General features: G+C 40.9%; 1 protein-coding gene across 1 annotated transcript in view; it reads left to right on the top strand.

Moving 5' to 3' along the window:
- The first annotated feature begins 2,767 nt into the window (after positions 1–2,767).
- Positions 2,768–18,205, top strand: part of TXNRD3 (thioredoxin reductase 3) — a 69,053-nt gene continuing 53,615 nt past the window's right edge. The window contains exon 1 of the mRNA XM_014846095.3: positions 2,768–3,199. Coding sequence (XP_014701581.1) covers positions 3,041–3,199 — 159 coding nt within the window. The 5' untranslated portion in view covers positions 2,768–3,040. The remainder of the gene's footprint in view (positions 3,200–18,205) is intronic.

The following is an 18,205-nucleotide window of genomic DNA, read 5'->3' as shown; positions in this document are numbered from 1 at the left end:
TTAATGAGAATATATTATTTTTGCTAAATTAATATTTATTTTTTAAAAAACAAGGAAAGATGAATGAATTAAATGTACACCTTAAGGAACAGGAAAAAATGAAAAATGAGCTCCAAGAAAATTTTTAAAAGGCACTGACAAAGGTTAAAGCAGTTCCTCCCCACAGGGACCTCACTATAGTTTTCTTGAGTGTCTAATGGTAAGTGACTCTGGATGAGCAGGGTAGGAAGGAGAAGGATTTGAGTTCCCAGCTTGTCTTGTGGGGACAAGAAAGGAAGCAAATTATGGTAATATATATGCTGCTAACTTGTGACGTGTCTGAATCACTCATTCATTCATTCATTCATTCACTCACTCATGTGTGCCAGCTATGAGGCAGGCACTGCCATAGACTCTGGGCATAGAGCTGTGAGAGAGAATGATTAAGTCCTTCCTTCATGGAGCTCACATCTTGGTGGTGGTTTGGGGGGAGAAGGGCACAGATAATAAACCAGTAACTATCGAAGATAATCGCAAATAGCAATAAATGTGTCCTGAAGGAACTAGAACACCTGTGATGTGACGAAGACAGGGGGCTACTTCATTTTGGGTGGATAGCAAAATGTTCTGTAAGAAGGTACCTCTTAAGCATCTACCTAGATGACAATGTCAACTTAAAAATCAAATTTACCTACTATATCTCAAAACGAGTTTGAGAATATCCAAAAGAATTGCTATTCAGGATGTGCATGCTATGGTGAATCACAGGCAAATCCAGAGAACAAAGCAGGGGAGCTGCTTTTATAGAGAAAAAGGGGGAGTGGGTGGGGCTGTTCTAAGAAAAGTCCATTGGGGGAAAGTAACAGTTTGGAGCGGCAACAGCTTCTCATTGGCTGAGCTGTGGTGTTTCTGATTGGCTGGGCTGTTGCTAGGTCGGGAGAGAAATCTTCCTTCAGTAATAAAATAGGTTTACTTCCCGGCAGAGAGGCAAGGGCTGTCTTTTCCTGTTTGGTGTAATTAACGGTGTGCCGTAGGGCATGACAGCTCTCCCTACAGGCCTTTCCAACTCCAATTTACTTAAGGTTTCTTTTCTTGATTTCCACAAGAAGGAGCTATATTTGCTGGAGGTGTGGAAATATCCTAGGCTGAGGAAGCAGAAAATGCCAAGACTCTAAGGCAGAAATGGGTTTGATATATCTGAGACACGAAGAGAAAGCCAGGGTGGCTGAAGCACAGTGATCCAGAGGGAGAGTCAGGAGATGACCCCTGAGAGGGACCAGGCCACGCCTGCTGGCCTTGTGGTTGAGCCTCTCTCTTTATTGGGTTTTTATTCATTCTGTGCAGAGCAGGGGGCTGTAAACCAAGTTCAGCCCTGAGATTCTCCACTCACCCACCCACCCAAATGATGGATACAGGACTCCGGTCTGGCACAGATGATTTCACAGTCCCTTTGTTAGAGGGGCCTCCAGAATTCCATGTAGTAGGGACTGAGGGGTAGCCACCGACGAAACATTTTGAAACTGTATTGCAATAGGAAACTGTTTTGTTTTGCGGGGTAAAATATGTTCAGAGACTGAGAGTGTCTTTGCCAATATTTTATTTCACACGGGTTCATTGAGGGATTTATAACAGTTTCACAGGCCAATAGCATACAGGAAAATGTCTCTTAACAAGCCAATAAAGAAATAATATAACATACTCCAAACTAATGATAGATTAATCACACTATTGTTCCAGGCAAGGGCAGATGAAAGGAATAAAGTTGACATTTAGTTCAAGGGGTACTTTTTTATACAAGTAGGCACTTGGGAGGGATGGCTTGACCAAGCGAGAGCTGATATCCACCTGCTAGCGCAAAACACATGTGAAAAGTGCCCTGTTGTCGGAGCACGTTGCCAGGGAATGACGCTGTCGGTGTTGGTGGGCATGATGCTCTTGGAGGGGCCATGGCAGGTTTCACCCCTGACAGTAAAAGAGTTGCCTTTACCCCTGCAGGAGCTAATGCCCCAAAGGTCTTCGGAGAGCTTATTTGGGTAAGCAGAGTCGCCTTGCCCAGACCGAAACTCTCAGATATTCCTCACAAACTCTGGGTATTTATTGTCTAAATGTCCCGTGCCATAGTTGCTTCTCTACATGTTCTTATCAGTGAGCCTCCAGCGGGGCCCTCAATGGCTGGGCTACTGAATTCTTATCAATGACAACAGATAAGACGATGACATCCAGGCACAGCTTCATTCTTAAATCAAACAACAACTTCTTTGTTCTTTGTCATAAGTGTATTAAAACAATTTCACTTGGCATAAATAGATTTGAAATCCTATGAAACTAATACACAACAGAAGCGTAGTACTTTTACTTAGTTTTTGGGATATAAACTTTAAAAAGAGAGTCATCTTTCCTAAAGATGGCTTTATTTAGTCACACTTTGCATAAGATTGGGACATCTACCCTCATTAAAGAATATGTATCTTTTTAAGGTGGCTTGAGGGGCTGGTGGAGATTATAAAGCGTGGAAAGACCTCCACAGGGGGCCCTGCTGGGCGGCATCAGGGAGACTGGGCAGGCCCGGGATGGGCACACAAAGCTGGGATAACCGGGGCATGCACCTTGGCCACCACCCCTTTCCCAAGGGCAGGTAACGCGCCCTGGCTGGGGAGCAGCTTATTTCGCATGCGCCGGGCGGCGCCGGGGGCGGGGCGGCGCCGGGGGGGCGGGGCGGCGCCGGGGGGGCGGGGCGGCGCCCGGGGGCGGGGCGGCGCCGGGGGGGCGGGGCGGCGCCGGGGGGGGCGGCGCCGGGGGCGGGGCGGCAGTTCCGCGGGCTGGAGGCGGTGCGTGGGACGAGCGGTGTGGGGCGCCTCCGCCGTTCCTTTGCCGACCTCAGTCCGGGCGCCGCCGCCCACCTCTCCATCGCTGAGCAGCCCCGGCCCGGCCGCGGGGCGACGCCGAGGCCCTGGCGCAGCCGCCGCCCCCATCGTCCCCGCCGCGGGCGCAGACGTCGCCCGGGCCGGCGAAGGTGGGCGCCGTCCCCAACCGCCGCCTGGGCAGCGTCCGCGGAGTGCCCATGTCGTCGCCGCCGGGGCGCCGGGCCCGCCTGTCGTCCCCCGGGACCGGCCGCTCGTCCTCCGAGACGCGCGAGGAGCTGCGGCGCCGCCTCCTGGGCCTCATCGAGGGCAACCGCGTCATGATCTTCAGCAAGAGCTACTGCCCGCACAGCACGCGGGTAGGCGGCGGGGCGCCGGCGGCGGGGCTCCCGGGGCTCGGCTGGGCCTCCCTCCCGCGCCCCCAGGCCCGGGCTTGCGCCACCGGTCCGCCCTCGGACGCGAACCCCGGAGGCTGAGCGAGCGCGCGGCGGGCGGGACTCGGACGCGTTCCCGGGGGTGGTGACACGAAGCCGGGCCCGGATTCCCTTGCTCGGCCCCTTGGGCACCGCGGGAGAGGGGGCCACGCGGCCGGCCCGCCCGGAGCAGCCCCACCGGGGGCCCCGACTGCCCCGAAGTCGAGGGGCCGAACCTGCGGGCTTAGCTGCTAGTCCTCTCCCTCCTGCCTGTGAGCCCGATGTTGGCTTGTTGATCAGGGGAGAGAAGAGGTTTCTGAAGTTTTCCCCGGGTTGGGAGTGGTGAGAGGAGCAGCAGCTGGGGGCGGGGCGGAGCTGGATTCCGACCGCGCTTCCCGACCGCGCGGCCTGGAGGAGGGTGTGGCGACGGTGCGAGGCGATGGGTCGCTTCACCTCTATTGCGCGCTGCCTTCACTTTTGGGGGCTACTGCAAATCCAGCATTATTTTTGTGTGCAGATTTGTTCTGAGTTAAAAATAACCCACTTAGAAATGAACCTTTGGAAGATAAGTCCATCTGTATGATGGGGACTTTCAATATTTTGAACTATACTTCACATTATTAGAAGATTGAATACATGGAATATGCAAAAGCATAAACTGTTGGGTTACGTTCATGAAATTATAGCCTATGTTTTTAAATTTATTTTTAAAGTTTGCTTTGCGTTATATATTGTTTCATAAAACATGTATATTATGCATATCCATTTTAAAGAATAATAAAAGAACACTAGTAGTGTGGCTGCCTCTTTGGATGTCTCTCCTTGATTCCATACTCCTCCCTGCCCGCAGGGTTAACCACCACCCCAAATTCCTTGCTTTTCTTTACAGTTTTGCCAAATACATAAATATCTTTAAGCAATATTTTGTTCCTTTTGGCCTGTTTTGGTACTTTATGTAAGTAGAGTCATGCATATGTATTCTTCTGCAATTTTTTCTCAACAGTTGTGTTTTAGAGATTCACGCATGTTAGTATCTGCATTTGTGCTTTCTTAATTTTCATTAGTGTAATCCTAGGATGAATCATACTACGGTTTGTTGGTGTACTGTTTCTGGTATTTTGCTCTTAAAAACAACGAGGCTCTGCCTATTCTTGCACATTTCTCCCAGTGCACTATGCAAGCCTTCCTTTAGAGTAGATGTCTTAAAGCTGAATTGCTGGACCATAGCGGATGCACGACTTCTGCCTTAACTGGGTGAAGCCAGAATGTTTTTCCAAGTGGTTATACCAATTACCCTCCCACTGGCAGTGTATAACACTTCCTCTTGCTTTGCATCCTTGCCAACAGTTGATATATTTAATTATTACCATTCTGGCAGTTATGAAATGGTATTTCTTGTGACCTTAATTTTGCATTTTCCTGATGAAATTTGAACATCTTTTCATGTGTTTATGGGTCACTTGAGTTTCCTCTTCTAGGAAACGTCTTGGTCTTTTGCTTATTATTCTATTAGTTTGTTTTACTTTTTTGTGCTGATTTGTAGGTATTTCTAATATATTTTGGATACTAGTCCTTTGGTATTGGAAAATCTCCCAGATTTGACTTTTCATGCTCTTTATGGAGTCTTTTGGTTAACTGAAGTTTCAAGTTTAATGTAGTTGAATCTGTCACTGTTTTCCTTCTGTGGTTTGTGCTTTTTGTGTCTTATTTAAGGATCTGTTTCTACTCTGAGGTCATAAAGATGCTCTCCTGTTCTAGCTCCTGAACATTTTAGAGTGTGCTTTTCACTCACCTGCCTTATTGCACCTGGCCCTGATGCTGGTGATCTGAGTCGGGATCTGGTTTGGTTTTTTTCTTCGTGACTTATCAGTTGTCCTTGCTTCAATTATTCAAAACCTTTCCATGCTGATCTGAATGCCCATGATCATCCATCAGGTTCTCACATATGTGTTGGTCTGTTTGCAGGCACTGTCTTACGTCTCTGTTTTTTCTGATGTTGTCCTTTGGAGCTTATAAAAAGGTCAAGAGATCAGAGCTGTGCCTGTCCACCACTGATATCACTAGTGCCTACGATAGTGTCAGGCATGTAATGTGAGTTGAATGAATAAATGGTCTTAGATCCTTCTAGTCAAACCTTGGCCCGTGCAGAAAATCTTAGGACAAATGGTTCTCCATCCTGTGTTTGTCAACATTTCCAATAATGTAGCCACTACTTTCAGTCCCATTACATAATTGGACAGCTCTGATTGTTAGACTTTTTAAAAAAAATTGAGCCAAAAATATGTTTCCCTGAAACATTTACTGAATTTTGGAGATGAGTGTTGCTCCAGTGCACAGAATTAAGAACCCTGCTTCTACCTGGATGACACATATTTTAGTATTTTCCCTGAGCGTCTTTCTTTCCTGGCCAAGAAGCCTGGTTTTTTATGTGTTCATATCATTTATGTTTACGTGTGACCCTTCACTAACTTGATTGTGCAGTAGTTTGACCATGAACCTCTTAAATGTATCACCCAAAGTTAGACACCATATTCCACGTATGTCCTTACCTGCGCACAGTCAAGTAGAGAACTTTGTTCCTTGATTGGGCTGCTAATGTCATTCAATAAGCATTATTGCGTGCTTATGTTGTGGGGACACAAAAATGAATAAACTGTGGTCTTGCCTCTCAGGAACTCATGATCTATTTGAGCTGTAATGAGCCAGCTCTCATGGACCAAAAGAAGTGCCTGTGAAAAACAAGTACTGTGGGAATGAGACAAAGACAATTGCTTCTGTTGGAGTTCAGAAAAACTTCAGGAAATTATATTTAAACTGGTCATTGTCAACCTTAAAAAAAAATCCAGTTATTTTGCCAGCAAAATGAGTTTATTCAGAAATAGCCAAAGAATTGCAATTTGGGATGTCCATGCTATTGCGGACTATAGGCAAATCCAACAAACAAGGGAGAGGAACGTTAAATTTTATAGAGAAAAAGGAGGGAGTTGGGAGGGGTTGTTTTGAATGAAAGTCCATTGGAGAAAAGCAAGAGTTCAGGGTGGCGATGGTTTGTCACTGACTGGGTTGCTGGGGTAGTCATTCCTCTTGGGTGTGCAATGTACATTTCTTCCTCTAAATAAGGATTCTTTCTTGTTGCTTTCTATTGTGGTCTGTAATTGACTCTCTTTCCTGTAGTTGGCCTTGAGGTCATGCATGGGAGCTCCCCCTGCTGGCCTCCTGACTCCATTTTAAATAAGGTGTATTTTTTATTTACTTATTTTTTTTAATGATTTTTTTTTTAAAGATTGGCACCTGAGCTAACATCTGTTGCCAATCTTCTGTTCTTTTTTCTTCTTCTTCTTCTCCTCCCCAATGCCCCCCAGTACATAGTTGCACATTCTAGTTGTGAGTGCCTCTGGTTGTGCCATGTGGAACACTGCCTCAGCGTGGCCTGATGAGCGGTGCCATGTCGGCGCCCAGGATCCAAACCTGCGAACCCTGGGCCGCCGAAGTGGAGTGCATGAACTTAACCACTCGGCCACGGGTCCAGGCTCGAGGTTTATTTTTATTAATTTTCACATCTTTGAGGGATAAGTTGGATGTCTGTAGGTAAGGAAGAGCATCTAGCTAAGGAATTATTATAAGCAAAGGTAGATGGTGATGAAAGGAAAATAGTGTGGCTGAACGTAGAGCATGTGAAAGGACATCAGGAGAGTAAATTGGAAAATAGCTCAAAATTTAGTTTCAAAGTCATATTGAGGAGATCTTAAAATGCTCGCTGGTAAGTGTGGACTTGATATAGGCAAAGAAAAGTCATCTGAGACTTTTGAGAAGAAGAGTGAAAGGGTTTGACCTGTGGTTTGCAGTCTGGTAGTCGTAGGAAGGCTAGGCTAAGCGTGGAGGCAGATAGACTGGTCAGGAAGTACTGTTGTAGTCAGAGACAAGATAATGGCCCAAACTAAGTAGTGAAGAAAAGGTCCTGATTTTTTAAAACCCCTTCCCCACATTAATTTTAAGCCACGTTTCCCCAATCTTGAATTCATACACTGGTGGATTAAAAATTTATACTTCCATTTGTCAGCTTTTTTTCTATAGTAGAATATACGTAACATTAAGTGTACTGTGTTAACTTTTAAGTTCAGCAGCATTAAGTGCATTTACATTTTTGTGCATCCATCACCACCGTCCGTCCACAGAACTTTTTTCATCTTTCCCAGCTGAACATCTGTCCCCATTAAACACTGATTTCCCGTCCCCCTCCCCTCTGGAAGCCACCATTCTACTTTCTGTTTCTGTAAGTTTGGCTACTCTGCTTGCCTCATGTAAGTGGAATCATGCAGTTGTGTCCTCTTGTGACTGGCTTATTTCATTTAGCATAATGTCCTCAAGGTTCACCCATGTTGTAGCATGTGTCAGAATTTCCTTCCTTTTTAAGGCTGAACTCCATTGTATTTATAGACCATATTTTGTTTGTCCATTCATCTGTTGATAAAGACTTGAGTAGTTTTCACCTTTTGGATATTATGAATATTGCTGCTGTAAACATGGTTGTACAAATACCTATATGTGTCCCTCCTTTCAATTCTTTTGGGTATATACCCAGAGGTGGAATTGCTGGCTCATGGTATTTCTATTTTTAGTTTTTTGTTTTCAGTTTTCCATAGTGACTGTACCATTTTGCATTCCCATTAAGAGTGTACAAAGGTTCCAGTTTCTCCACATTCTTGTCAACGCTTGTTATTTTCTGTTTTTTGTTTTGTTTTTGTTTTGATAATAGTTATCCTAATGGGTGTGAAGTGGTGGCTCATTGTTGTTTGATTTGCATTTCCCTAATAATTAGTGATGCTGAGTATCTTTTCGTATGCTTGTTGGCCATTTGTTAATGGCCAATATCTTCTTTGGAGAAATGTCTATTCGAGTGCTTTGTCAATTTTTTAATTAGATTCCTTGTTTGTTGAGTTTTACAAGTTCCCTATATCTTCTAGATATTAGCCCCATATCAGATATGTGATTTACAAATATCTCTCTGATTCTTGGAGTTGCCTTTTTACTCAGTTGTTAGTGTCCTTTGATGCACAAGTTTTTAATTTTCATGAGGTCCAATTTGTCTATGTTTTGTTGCCTTTGGTGTCCTATCCAAAAACTTGCCAAATCCAGTGTCATGAAGCTTTTGCCCTATGTTTTCTTCTAAGAGTTTTAGCCCTTACGTTTAAGTCTTTGATCCATTTTGAGTTGATTTTTGTGTATGGTATTAAGTCAGGGTCCAACTTCATTCTTTTGCATATGCCTATGCCTTTTTCTCAGCACCGTTTGTTGAAAAGACTATATTTTCCCCATTGAGTGGTCTTGGCACCATTGTCGAAAATCATTTGACCTTACGTGTGAGGTTTTATTTCTGGGTTTTTTGTTCTCTTCTGTTGATCTATTGTTTATCTTGTGCCAGTACCACACTGTTTTGGTTACTGTTGCTTTGTGGCAATTTTTGAAATCAGGAGGTGTAGACCTCCCACTTTGTTCTTATTTTTCAAGATTTTTTTTGGCTATTCAGGGTTCACTTGAGATTCCATAAGAATTTTAGGATTGATTTTTCTATTTCTCTAAAAGTCATTGTTGGGATTTTGATAAAGATTGCACTGAATCCGTAGATGGTAGTATTGATATCTTAACAATATTAAGTCTTCTAATCCATGAACATGGGATTTCTTTCCATTTATTTGTGTCTTCTTTCATTCTTTCAGCAATGTGTTGTAGGTTTCAGTGTACAAGTCCCCTCCTCCTTGGTTAGGTGTATTCCTTCCTAAGTGTTCTTCATGCTGTCGTAAGTGGAATTCTTTTTTTAATTTCCTTTTGGATTATTCATTGTTAGGTTGTAGAAAAGCAGTGGTTTTTGTGTGTTGATTTTGTATCCTAGAACTTTGCTGAAATTTTTTATTCTAACAGTTTTTTTGTACAATCTTTAGGGCTTTATGCATGTAAGCTCATGTTGTCAGTGACAGAGATAATTTTACTTTTTTTTTCCAATTTGGATGCCTTTTATTCCTTTTATTTCTCATCTTATTTCTCTAGCTAGGACTTGCAGTACTATATTGAATAGAAATGGTGAAAGTGGGCGTCTTTGTCCTGTTCCTGATCTTAGAGGAAATGCTTTCAGTCTTTCATGGTCAAGTATGATGTTAGCTGTGAGCTTTTCATGTATGGCCTTTATTATGTGGGAGGTAGCTTCCTTATATTCTTAGTTTGTTGAGTGTTTTTATCCTGAAAGGGTGTTAAATTTTCTTAAATGCTTTTTCATCCATTGAGATGATCACGTGATTTTTTCACTTCAGTCTGTTAATGTGGTGTACTACGTTAATATATTTGTATGGTGAACTATCCTTGCATTCTAGGAATAAATCTCATTTGGTCATGGCGTATAATACTTTTAATATGCTGTTGAGTTCATATTGTTAGTATTTTATTGAGGCCTTTTGCATCAATATTCCTTACAGATATTGGTCTGTAGTTTTCTTATAGTGTCTTTGGTAGCAGGGTAATGGTATACTCATAGAATGAGTTTAGTAGTGTTCCCTCTTCAAGTTTTTGGAAGAGTTTGAGGAGGATTGGTTTTCACTCTTCTTTGTATGTTTGGTAGAATTTATCAGTGAAGCTGTCTGGTCCTGAGCTTTTCTTGTTGGGAGGTTTTTGATGACTCATTCAATCTCCTTACTAGTTGTAGGTCCAAACACATTTTCTATTTATATGTTGTTTGGTCTTTGTAGGTTATGTGTTTTTAGGAATTGATCCATTTTGTCTGGGTTATCTGATTTGCTAGTGTACAGTTGCTCATAGTCCTGTCTGGTAATCCTTCCTGTTTCTGTTAAAACAGTAATAATGTTCCTTCTTTCATTTCTGATGTTAGTTATTTCAGTCTTCTCTGTTTTTTCCTTAGTCCTTCTAGCTAAAGGCATGCCTGTTTTGTAGATCTTCTTAAAGAGTTAACTCTTCGTTTCTTTGATTTTTCTGTATTGTTTTTCTGTTCTCTATTTTATTTATCCCTGCTTTATTCTTTATCATTTCCTCCTTTTTTCTAGCCTTGGCTTTTGTTTGTTATTTTTCTGGTTAAGGTGTAAAGTTAGGTTGTTGATTTAAGGACTTCTTTTTTTAATGTAAGCGTTTATAGCTATAAATTTTCCTCTTATCACTACTTTCATTGCATTCCATAATTTTTGGTATGTTGTTTTTATTTTCATTTGTCAAGATATTCTCTGATTTCCCTGATGGCTTCTTCTTTGATCCATTGTTTAAGAGTGTGTTTAATTTCCACATATTGGTGATTTTTCTAGTTTTTCTTTTGCTATTGATTTCCAGTTTCATTCTACTGTGATTAGAAAAGATCCTTTTATGATTTGAATATTTTTATTAAGACTTATTTTGTGACCTCGCCTATGGTCTGTCCTAGAGAATGTTCCATGTGTACTTGAGAAAAATTTGTATTCTACTTCTGTTGGGTGGAGTGTTATGTAATATGTCTGTTTGGTCCAGTTAGTCCATAGTGTTCCTCCAGTCCTCTGTTTCCTTATTGGTATTCTGTCTGGTTGTTCTGTTCATTTGAAAGTGGGGTATTAGTCTACTATAATTATAGTTCTGTCAGTTTCTCTCTTCAGTTTGGTCAGTGTTTGCTTCACATATTTAGAAGCTCTGAGGTTTGCTGGATATCTGTAATTGTTATATCTTTTTGGTAAGTTGAATCCTTTATCATTATGTAATGTCCTTTTCAATTTCTTGTAAGAGTTTTGGCTTAAAGTATGTTTTGTTTTATATGAGTGTATCCATTCCTGCTCTTTTTTGGTTACTATTTGCATGGAATGTGTTTTCCATCCTTTCACTTTCAACCTGTGTTTATTCTTTGCTCTACAGTGATTCTCTTCTAGGTAGTATACTGTTGGATCCTGTGTTTATCCGTTCTCCCAATCTATGTCTTTTGTTTGGAGAGTGTAATCCCTTTACATTTAAAGTAATTATTGTTAGGGAAGGACTTACTTTTGCCATTTTGTTGTTTTCTGTATATCTTACAGTTTTTTGTTCCTCATTTCCTCTCTTACTATTTCCCTTTGTGTTTAGGTGATATTTTTATTGACACTTTTTGATTCCCTTCTTGTTTCCTTTGTGTGTTTTTACTAGATATTTTTGTGGTTACCATGGGGATTACATATAACATCCTAAAGACATAATCTGTTTTAAACTGATACCAATTTAAGTTCCATCGCATAAAAAACTCTACTCCTTTACAGTTCTGCCGCCCTTTCTGTTGTCCATGCCACAGATTACATCTTTATATATTGTGTGCCTGTTATCATAGATTTATAGTTGTTTTATTTTTGTCTCTTAAATCCTAGAGGGGAATAAAAAATGTAATTATGAACCAGAATTACAATAATACTGGTTTGAATGTTTGTCCATATGTTTTCCTTTATTGGAAAACTTTGTATGTTCATATGGCTTCGAGTTTTTGTCTAGCATTCTTTCATTTCAACCTGAAGGACTCCCTATAGTATTTCTTTCAGGGCAGGTATAGTATTAACGTATTCCCTCAATTTTTGTTTATCTGAGAAAATCTTAGTTGCTCCCTCATTTTTTAAATTGGGTTCATAATAGTTTACATCAATGTGAGATTTCAGTTATACATTATTTCTTGACTGTCACCACATAAGTTCACCCGCTGTGCACCCCCGCCCCCCGCTTCCCCTGGTAACCACTGAACTGTTTTCTTTGTCCATGTGTTTGTTTATATTCAACATATGAGTGAAATCATCTGGTGTTTGTCTTTCTCAGTCTGGCTTATTTTGCTTAGCATAATTCCCTCTAGGTCCTTCCACGTTATTGCAAATGGGATGAATTGGTCTTTTTTTCTGGCTGAGTAGTATTCCATTGTATTTATGTACCACATCTTCTTTATCCAATCATGGGTCGATGGGCACTTGGGTTGCTTCCATGTCTTGGCTATTGTGAATAATGCTGCAGTGAACATAGTGGTGCATATGTTACTTTGGATTGCTTATTTCAAGTTATCTGGGTAGATACCCAGTAGTGGGATATCTGGGTTGTATGGTAGTTCTATTTTTAGTTTTTTGAGGAGTCTCTGTACTGTTTTCCATAGTGGTTGCACCAGTTTGCATTCCCACCAGCAGTGTGTGAGGGTTCGCTTCTCTCCACGCCCTCTCCAACATTTGTTATTTTTAGTCTTAGTGATTATAGCCATTTTAACTGGTGTAAGGTGGTATCTTAGTGTATTTTGGATTTGCATCTCCCTGATGATTAGTAATGTTGAACTTCTTTTCATGTCTTTATTGGCCATCTGTATGTCTTCTTTGGAAAAATGTATGTTCATCTCCTCTGCCCATTTTTTGATTGGGTTGTTTGCTTTCTTATTGTTCATTTGTGTGAATTCTTTATATATTATGGAGATTAACCCCTTGTCAGACATATGATTTGCAAATATTTTCTCCCAATTGGTGGGTTGTCTCTTTGTTTGGATCCTGGTTTCTTTTGTGTTGCAGAAGCTCTTTAGTCTGATGAATTCCCACTTGTTTATTTTTTCTTTTGTTTCCCTTGTATGAGAGGACATCGTATTTGAAAAGATCCTTTTTAGTTCGATGTCAAAGAGTATACTACCAATATTATCTTCCAGAAGTTTTAGTTTCAGGACGTATCTTCAAGTCTTTGATCCACTTTGAGTTTATTTTTGTGTATGGTTTGAGATAGTCGTCTACCTTCATTCTTTTGCATGTAGCTGTCCAGTTTTCCCAGCACCAGTTATTGAAGAGACTTTTTCTCCAATTTATGTTCTTGGCACCTTTGTTGAAGATTAGCCATCCATAGATGTGTGGTTTTATTTCTGGGGCTTTCAGTTCTGTTCCATTGATCTGTGTGCCTGTTTTTGTACCAGTACCATGCTGTTTTGATCACAATGGCTTTGTAGTACATTTTGAAGTCATGGATTGTGATGCCTCCAGCTTTGTTCTTTTTTCTCAGGATTGCCTTAGCAATTCGGGGTCTTTGGTTGCCCCATATGAATTTTAGTATTCTTTACTCTATTGCCGTGAAGAATGTCATTGGGATTCTGATAGGGATTGTGTTGAACCTGTAGATTGCTTTAGGTAGTATGGACATTTTAACTATGTTTATTCTTCCAATCCATGAACAAGGAATCTCTTTCCATCTCTTTAAGTCATTATCAATTTCTCTCAGTAATGTCTTATAGTTTTCTTTGTATAAGTCCTTCACCTCCTTGGTTAGATTTATTCCTAGGTACTTAATTTTTTTAGTTGCGATTGCAAATAGAATTATATTCTTGAGTTCTCTTTCTGTAAGTTGGTTGTTGGACTATAGAAAAGCAACTGATTTTTGTAAGTTGACTCTGTACCCTGCAATTTTACTGTAGTTGTTAATTATTTCTATTAGTTTTCAAATGGATTTCTTGGGGTTTTCTATATATAAGATCATGTCATCTGCAAACAGCAAGAGTTTCACTTCTTCACTCCGTATTTGGATTCCTTTTATTCCTTTCTCTTGCCTAATTGCTCTGGCCAAAACCTCCAGTACTATGTTGAATCAGAGTGGTGATAGTGGGCATCCTTGTCTTGTTCCTATTCTCAGAGGGATGGTGCTCAGTTTTTGCTGATTTAGTATGATGTTGGCTATGGGTTTGTCATATATGGCCTTTATTATGTTGAGGTAATTTCCTTCTATCACCATTTTGTTAAGAGTTTTTTATCATAAATGGCTGTTGGATCTTGTCAAATGCTTTCTCTGCATCTATTGAGATGACCATGTGGTTTTTATTCCTCAGTTTGTTGATGTGGTGGATCACATTGATTGATTTGCAGATGTTGAACCATCCCTGTCTCCCTGGTATGAATCCCACTTGATCATGATGTATGATCCTTTTGATGTATTGCTGTATTCGGGTTGCCAAAACTTTGTTGAGAATTTTTGCATGTATGTTCATCAGTGACATTGGCCTGTAGTTCTCCTTTTTCATGCTGTCCTCGTCAGGCTTTGGTATCAGCATGATGTTGGCCTCGTAGAATGTGTTAGGAAGTGTTCCATCTTCCCTAATTTTTTGGAATAGCTTGAAAAATTTAGGTATTAAATCTTTTCTGAAAGTTTGGTGGAATTCCCCAGGAAAGCCATCTGGTCCTGGGGTTTTATTCTTTGGGATGCTTTTGATTGCTGTTTCAATCTCTTTCCTTGTGATTGGCCTATTCAGATTGTCAGTTTCTTCGTGACTCAGCTTTGGGAGGTTGTAAGAATCTAAGAATTTGTCTGTTTCCTCTAGGTTATCTGTTTTGTTGGCATATAGCTTTTCGTAGTATTCTCTTACAATCCGTTGTATTTCTGTGTGGTCTGTGTAGTCTGTTATTTCTCCTCTTTCATTTCTGATTTTGTTTATTTGAGCTTTCTCTCTTTTTTTCTTTGTAAGTCTGGCTAGGGGTTTGTCAATTTTATTTATCTTCTCAAAGAACCAGCTCTTTGTTTCATTGATCCTTTCTGCTGCCTTCTTTGTTTCAATCTCATTTATTTCTGCTCTGATTTTTATTATTTCTCTCCTTCTGCTGACTTTGGGCTTTGTTTGTTCTTTTTCTAATTCAGTTAGGTGTAATTTGAGATTGCTTACTTGGGTTTTTTCTTGTTTGTTAAGGCGTGCCTGTATTGCAATGAATTTCCCTCTTAATACAGCTTTTGCTGCATCCCATATGAGTTGGTAAGGCATGTTATCATTTTCATTTGTCTCCAGATATTTTTTGGTTTCTCCTTTAATTTCTTCAGTGATCCATTGCTTGTTCAATTGCATATTGTTTAGTCTCCACATCTTTGTCCCTTTCTCAGCTTTTTTCTTATAATTAATTTGTAGCTTTGTAGCATTGTGATCAGAGAAGATGCTTGTTATTATTTCAATTTTTTAAATTTATAGAGGCTTGCCTCGTTTCCCAACATATGGTCTATCCTTGAGAATATTCTGTGCACACTTGAGAAGAATGTGTATTCTGCTGTTTTTGGATGGAGTATTCTATCTATATATGTCTATTAAGTCCAGTTGTTTTAGCTTTTCCTTTAGCTCCACTGTTTCCTTGTTGATTTTCTGTCTGGATGATCTATCCAATGATGTGAGTGGGGTGTTGAGGTCCCCTACTATTACTGTGTTATTTTTAATATCTTCTTTTAAGTATGTTAATAGTTGCTTTATGAACTTTTGTGCTTCTGTGTTGGGTGCATAGATATTTATAAGCGTTATTTCTTCTTGATGGAGTATCCCTTGGATCATTATATATTGCTCCTCTTTGTCTGTCTTAACCTGCCTTATCTTGAAGTCTACTTTGTCTGACATAAATATTGCAAAACCTGCTTTCTTTTGTTTGCTGTTAGCTTGGAGTATCGTCTTCCACCCCTTGACTCTGAGCCTGTGTTTGTCCTTGGAGCTGAGGTGTGTTTCCTGGAGGCAACAAATTGTTGGATCTTTTTCTTTAATCCATCTTGCCACTCTGTGTCTTTTTACTGGAGAGTTCAGTCCGTTTACATTGAGGGTGATTATTGATGTATGAGGGCTTAATGCTGTCATTGTATCATTTGTTTTCCAGTTTTCTTGCATTTTCTTTGTTTCTCGTCCTGTGTGTTTTGGTTTACCCATTAATTGTGTAGTTTTTTGTGATGTGTTTCTTTGTTTTTTCCTTATTTGTTTTTTGTGTCTCTGTTCTGCTTTTTAGTTTAGTGGCTACCCTGAAGCTTGTATTCAGAATCTCATGTATAAGATAGTCCATTTTCTGATGGCCTCTTATTTCCTTAGTCTAAACTGATTCAGTCCCTTTCCTCCTCTCCTCCTGTTATTATTCTCATATCTTATTCCAACTTCTGTTGTGAGTTTGTGATTAAAGTGACAAGATTGTCTTTGTTTTTGGTGTTTTCCTAGCTTTTAGCCTAATGCTATAGTTGAATATTTGCTATCCTATTCTGATTCTGTCTGTCTCCTTACTCTGTGTTTTGTGGCCCCTTTCTCCCTTTTTTCCTTTTTTCATGTATGAGGGCCACCTGGAGGATTTCTTGTAAGGGGTTCTCATGGCTACGAAGTCCCTTAGCTTTTGTTTGTCTGGGAAAGATTTAATTTCTCCCTCATATCTGAAGGATATTTTTGCTGGATAGAGTATTCTTGGCTGAAGATTTTTCTCTTTTAAAGTTTTGAATACATCATTCCATTCTCTCCCAGCTTGTAAGCTTTCTGCTGAAATCTGCTGAAAGTCTGATAGGGGCTCCTTTGTAGGTTATTTTCTTCTGCCTTGCTGTCTTGAGTATTCTTTCTTTGTCCTTCATTTTTGCCAGTTTTACTACTATATGCCTTGCAGTAGGTCTTTTTACATTGACAAATCTAGGAGATCTGGAAGCTTCCTCCACACATATTTCCCTCTCATTCCCTAGACTTGGGAAGTTTTCTGCTATTATTTCTTTGAATATGCTTTCTGCTCCATTCTCCTTCTCTTCACCTTCTTGAATACCTATAATTCTTATGTTGCTTTTCCTAATTGAGTCGGATATTTCTCAGAGACTTTCTTCATTTCTTTTTAGTCTTAGTTCTCTCTTGTCCTCTGTCTGGAGCACTTCAACATGTCTTATCTTCGATTATGCTGATTTGCTGCTCTAAGGTGTCTACACGAGCATTCAGGGAATCTGTATTTTGTTTTATCTCTTCCATTGTGTCTTTCATCTCTAATGTTTCTTCTTGATTTTTCTGTACAGTTTCAATCTCTTTTGTAAAGTAGCTCCTGAACTCGTTGATTCTCGTTGTTTGTCTATATTCTCTTTTACCTCATTGAGTCTTTTGATGATAGCTATTTTGAATTCATTGTCGTTTAGTTTACATATTTCAGCGTCCTCAGAACTGAGTTCTGGGTGCTTGTCAATTTCTTTCTGGTCTGGAGTTTTGATGAAGTGCCTGATGTTGAAAGGACGGGACTTTCCCCTTGTGATATTATTCGGTTGCAGTTACCACCTATCACCACTGGGTGGGGGTCGAGAACCACGTATTCTGAGCCCTCTGCCTTCAGCCAAGATGGTGCCACGTGGGTCGGGGGAGGGGCACTTTCTCCTGTGTGCAGTCCCCGGTTCCCGACCAGCTCTCGCTATCTGGTCACTTGGGGTCTTGGCTTGATGAGGTCACCCCATGTGAACGCTTTTGCCCCTTTAGAGGGCTTCCCTCTAGGCTGCAAGAGCCCTAGGGAGTCCTGGGTGATCCCACGGATGTGCGACCCCTCCCCCGCTCATTTCCTCATGGTGCCTCCAATGGCAGCGACCGCAGTCTTTAGAGGAGGGATGAAGTGCTGTCTTACCCTGTTCTAGCTCCTCTAAGGGAGGCCCCAGCCTCTCCACCCTCCGTTGTGGGGCTGCCATGACTCTCTGAGGATTTTTGTGCTTTTAGGGTGTTTTCTCTTGGAATATAGTTGCTCCTTCTTGTTGTATGTTGGAGGGGAGAGAGTCCCAGGCAAATTCAGTCCACAATGATGCTGAAGTCACCCCAATTTTACCCTCCCTCATTTTTGAAGGACAGTTTTTTGCCAGCTATAGAATTCTTGGTTGGTAGTTTTTTCTTTCAGCATGTTAAACATATCCCACTGCCTCTGGCTGGTTAGGTTTCTACTGAAAAATCCACTGTTTTTTTTTTTTAAAGATTTTATTTTTTTCCTTTTTCTCCCCAAAGCCCCCAGTACATAGCTGTACGTTCTTAGTTGTGGGTCCCTCTAGTTGTGGCATGTGGGATGCCGCCACAGTGTGGCCGGATGATCGGTGCCATGTCCGCACCCAGTGTTCGAACTGACGAAACACTGGGCTGCCTGCAGCGGAGCATGTGAACTCAACCACTCGGCCATGGGGCTGGCCCCTCCACTGATAATCTTATTGAAGATCACTTGTATGTGACAAGTTGCTTTTCTCTTGCTGCTTTCAAGA

The sequence above is a fragment of the Equus asinus genome, chromosome 21 (assembly GCF_041296235.1).
Source record: "Equus asinus isolate D_3611 breed Donkey chromosome 21, EquAss-T2T_v2, whole genome shotgun sequence".
NCBI lineage: Eukaryota > Metazoa > Chordata > Mammalia > Perissodactyla > Equidae > Equus > Equus asinus.
Note: the sequence above shows the minus strand (reverse complement) of the source record. Positions and strands in the feature narration are given on the sequence as shown.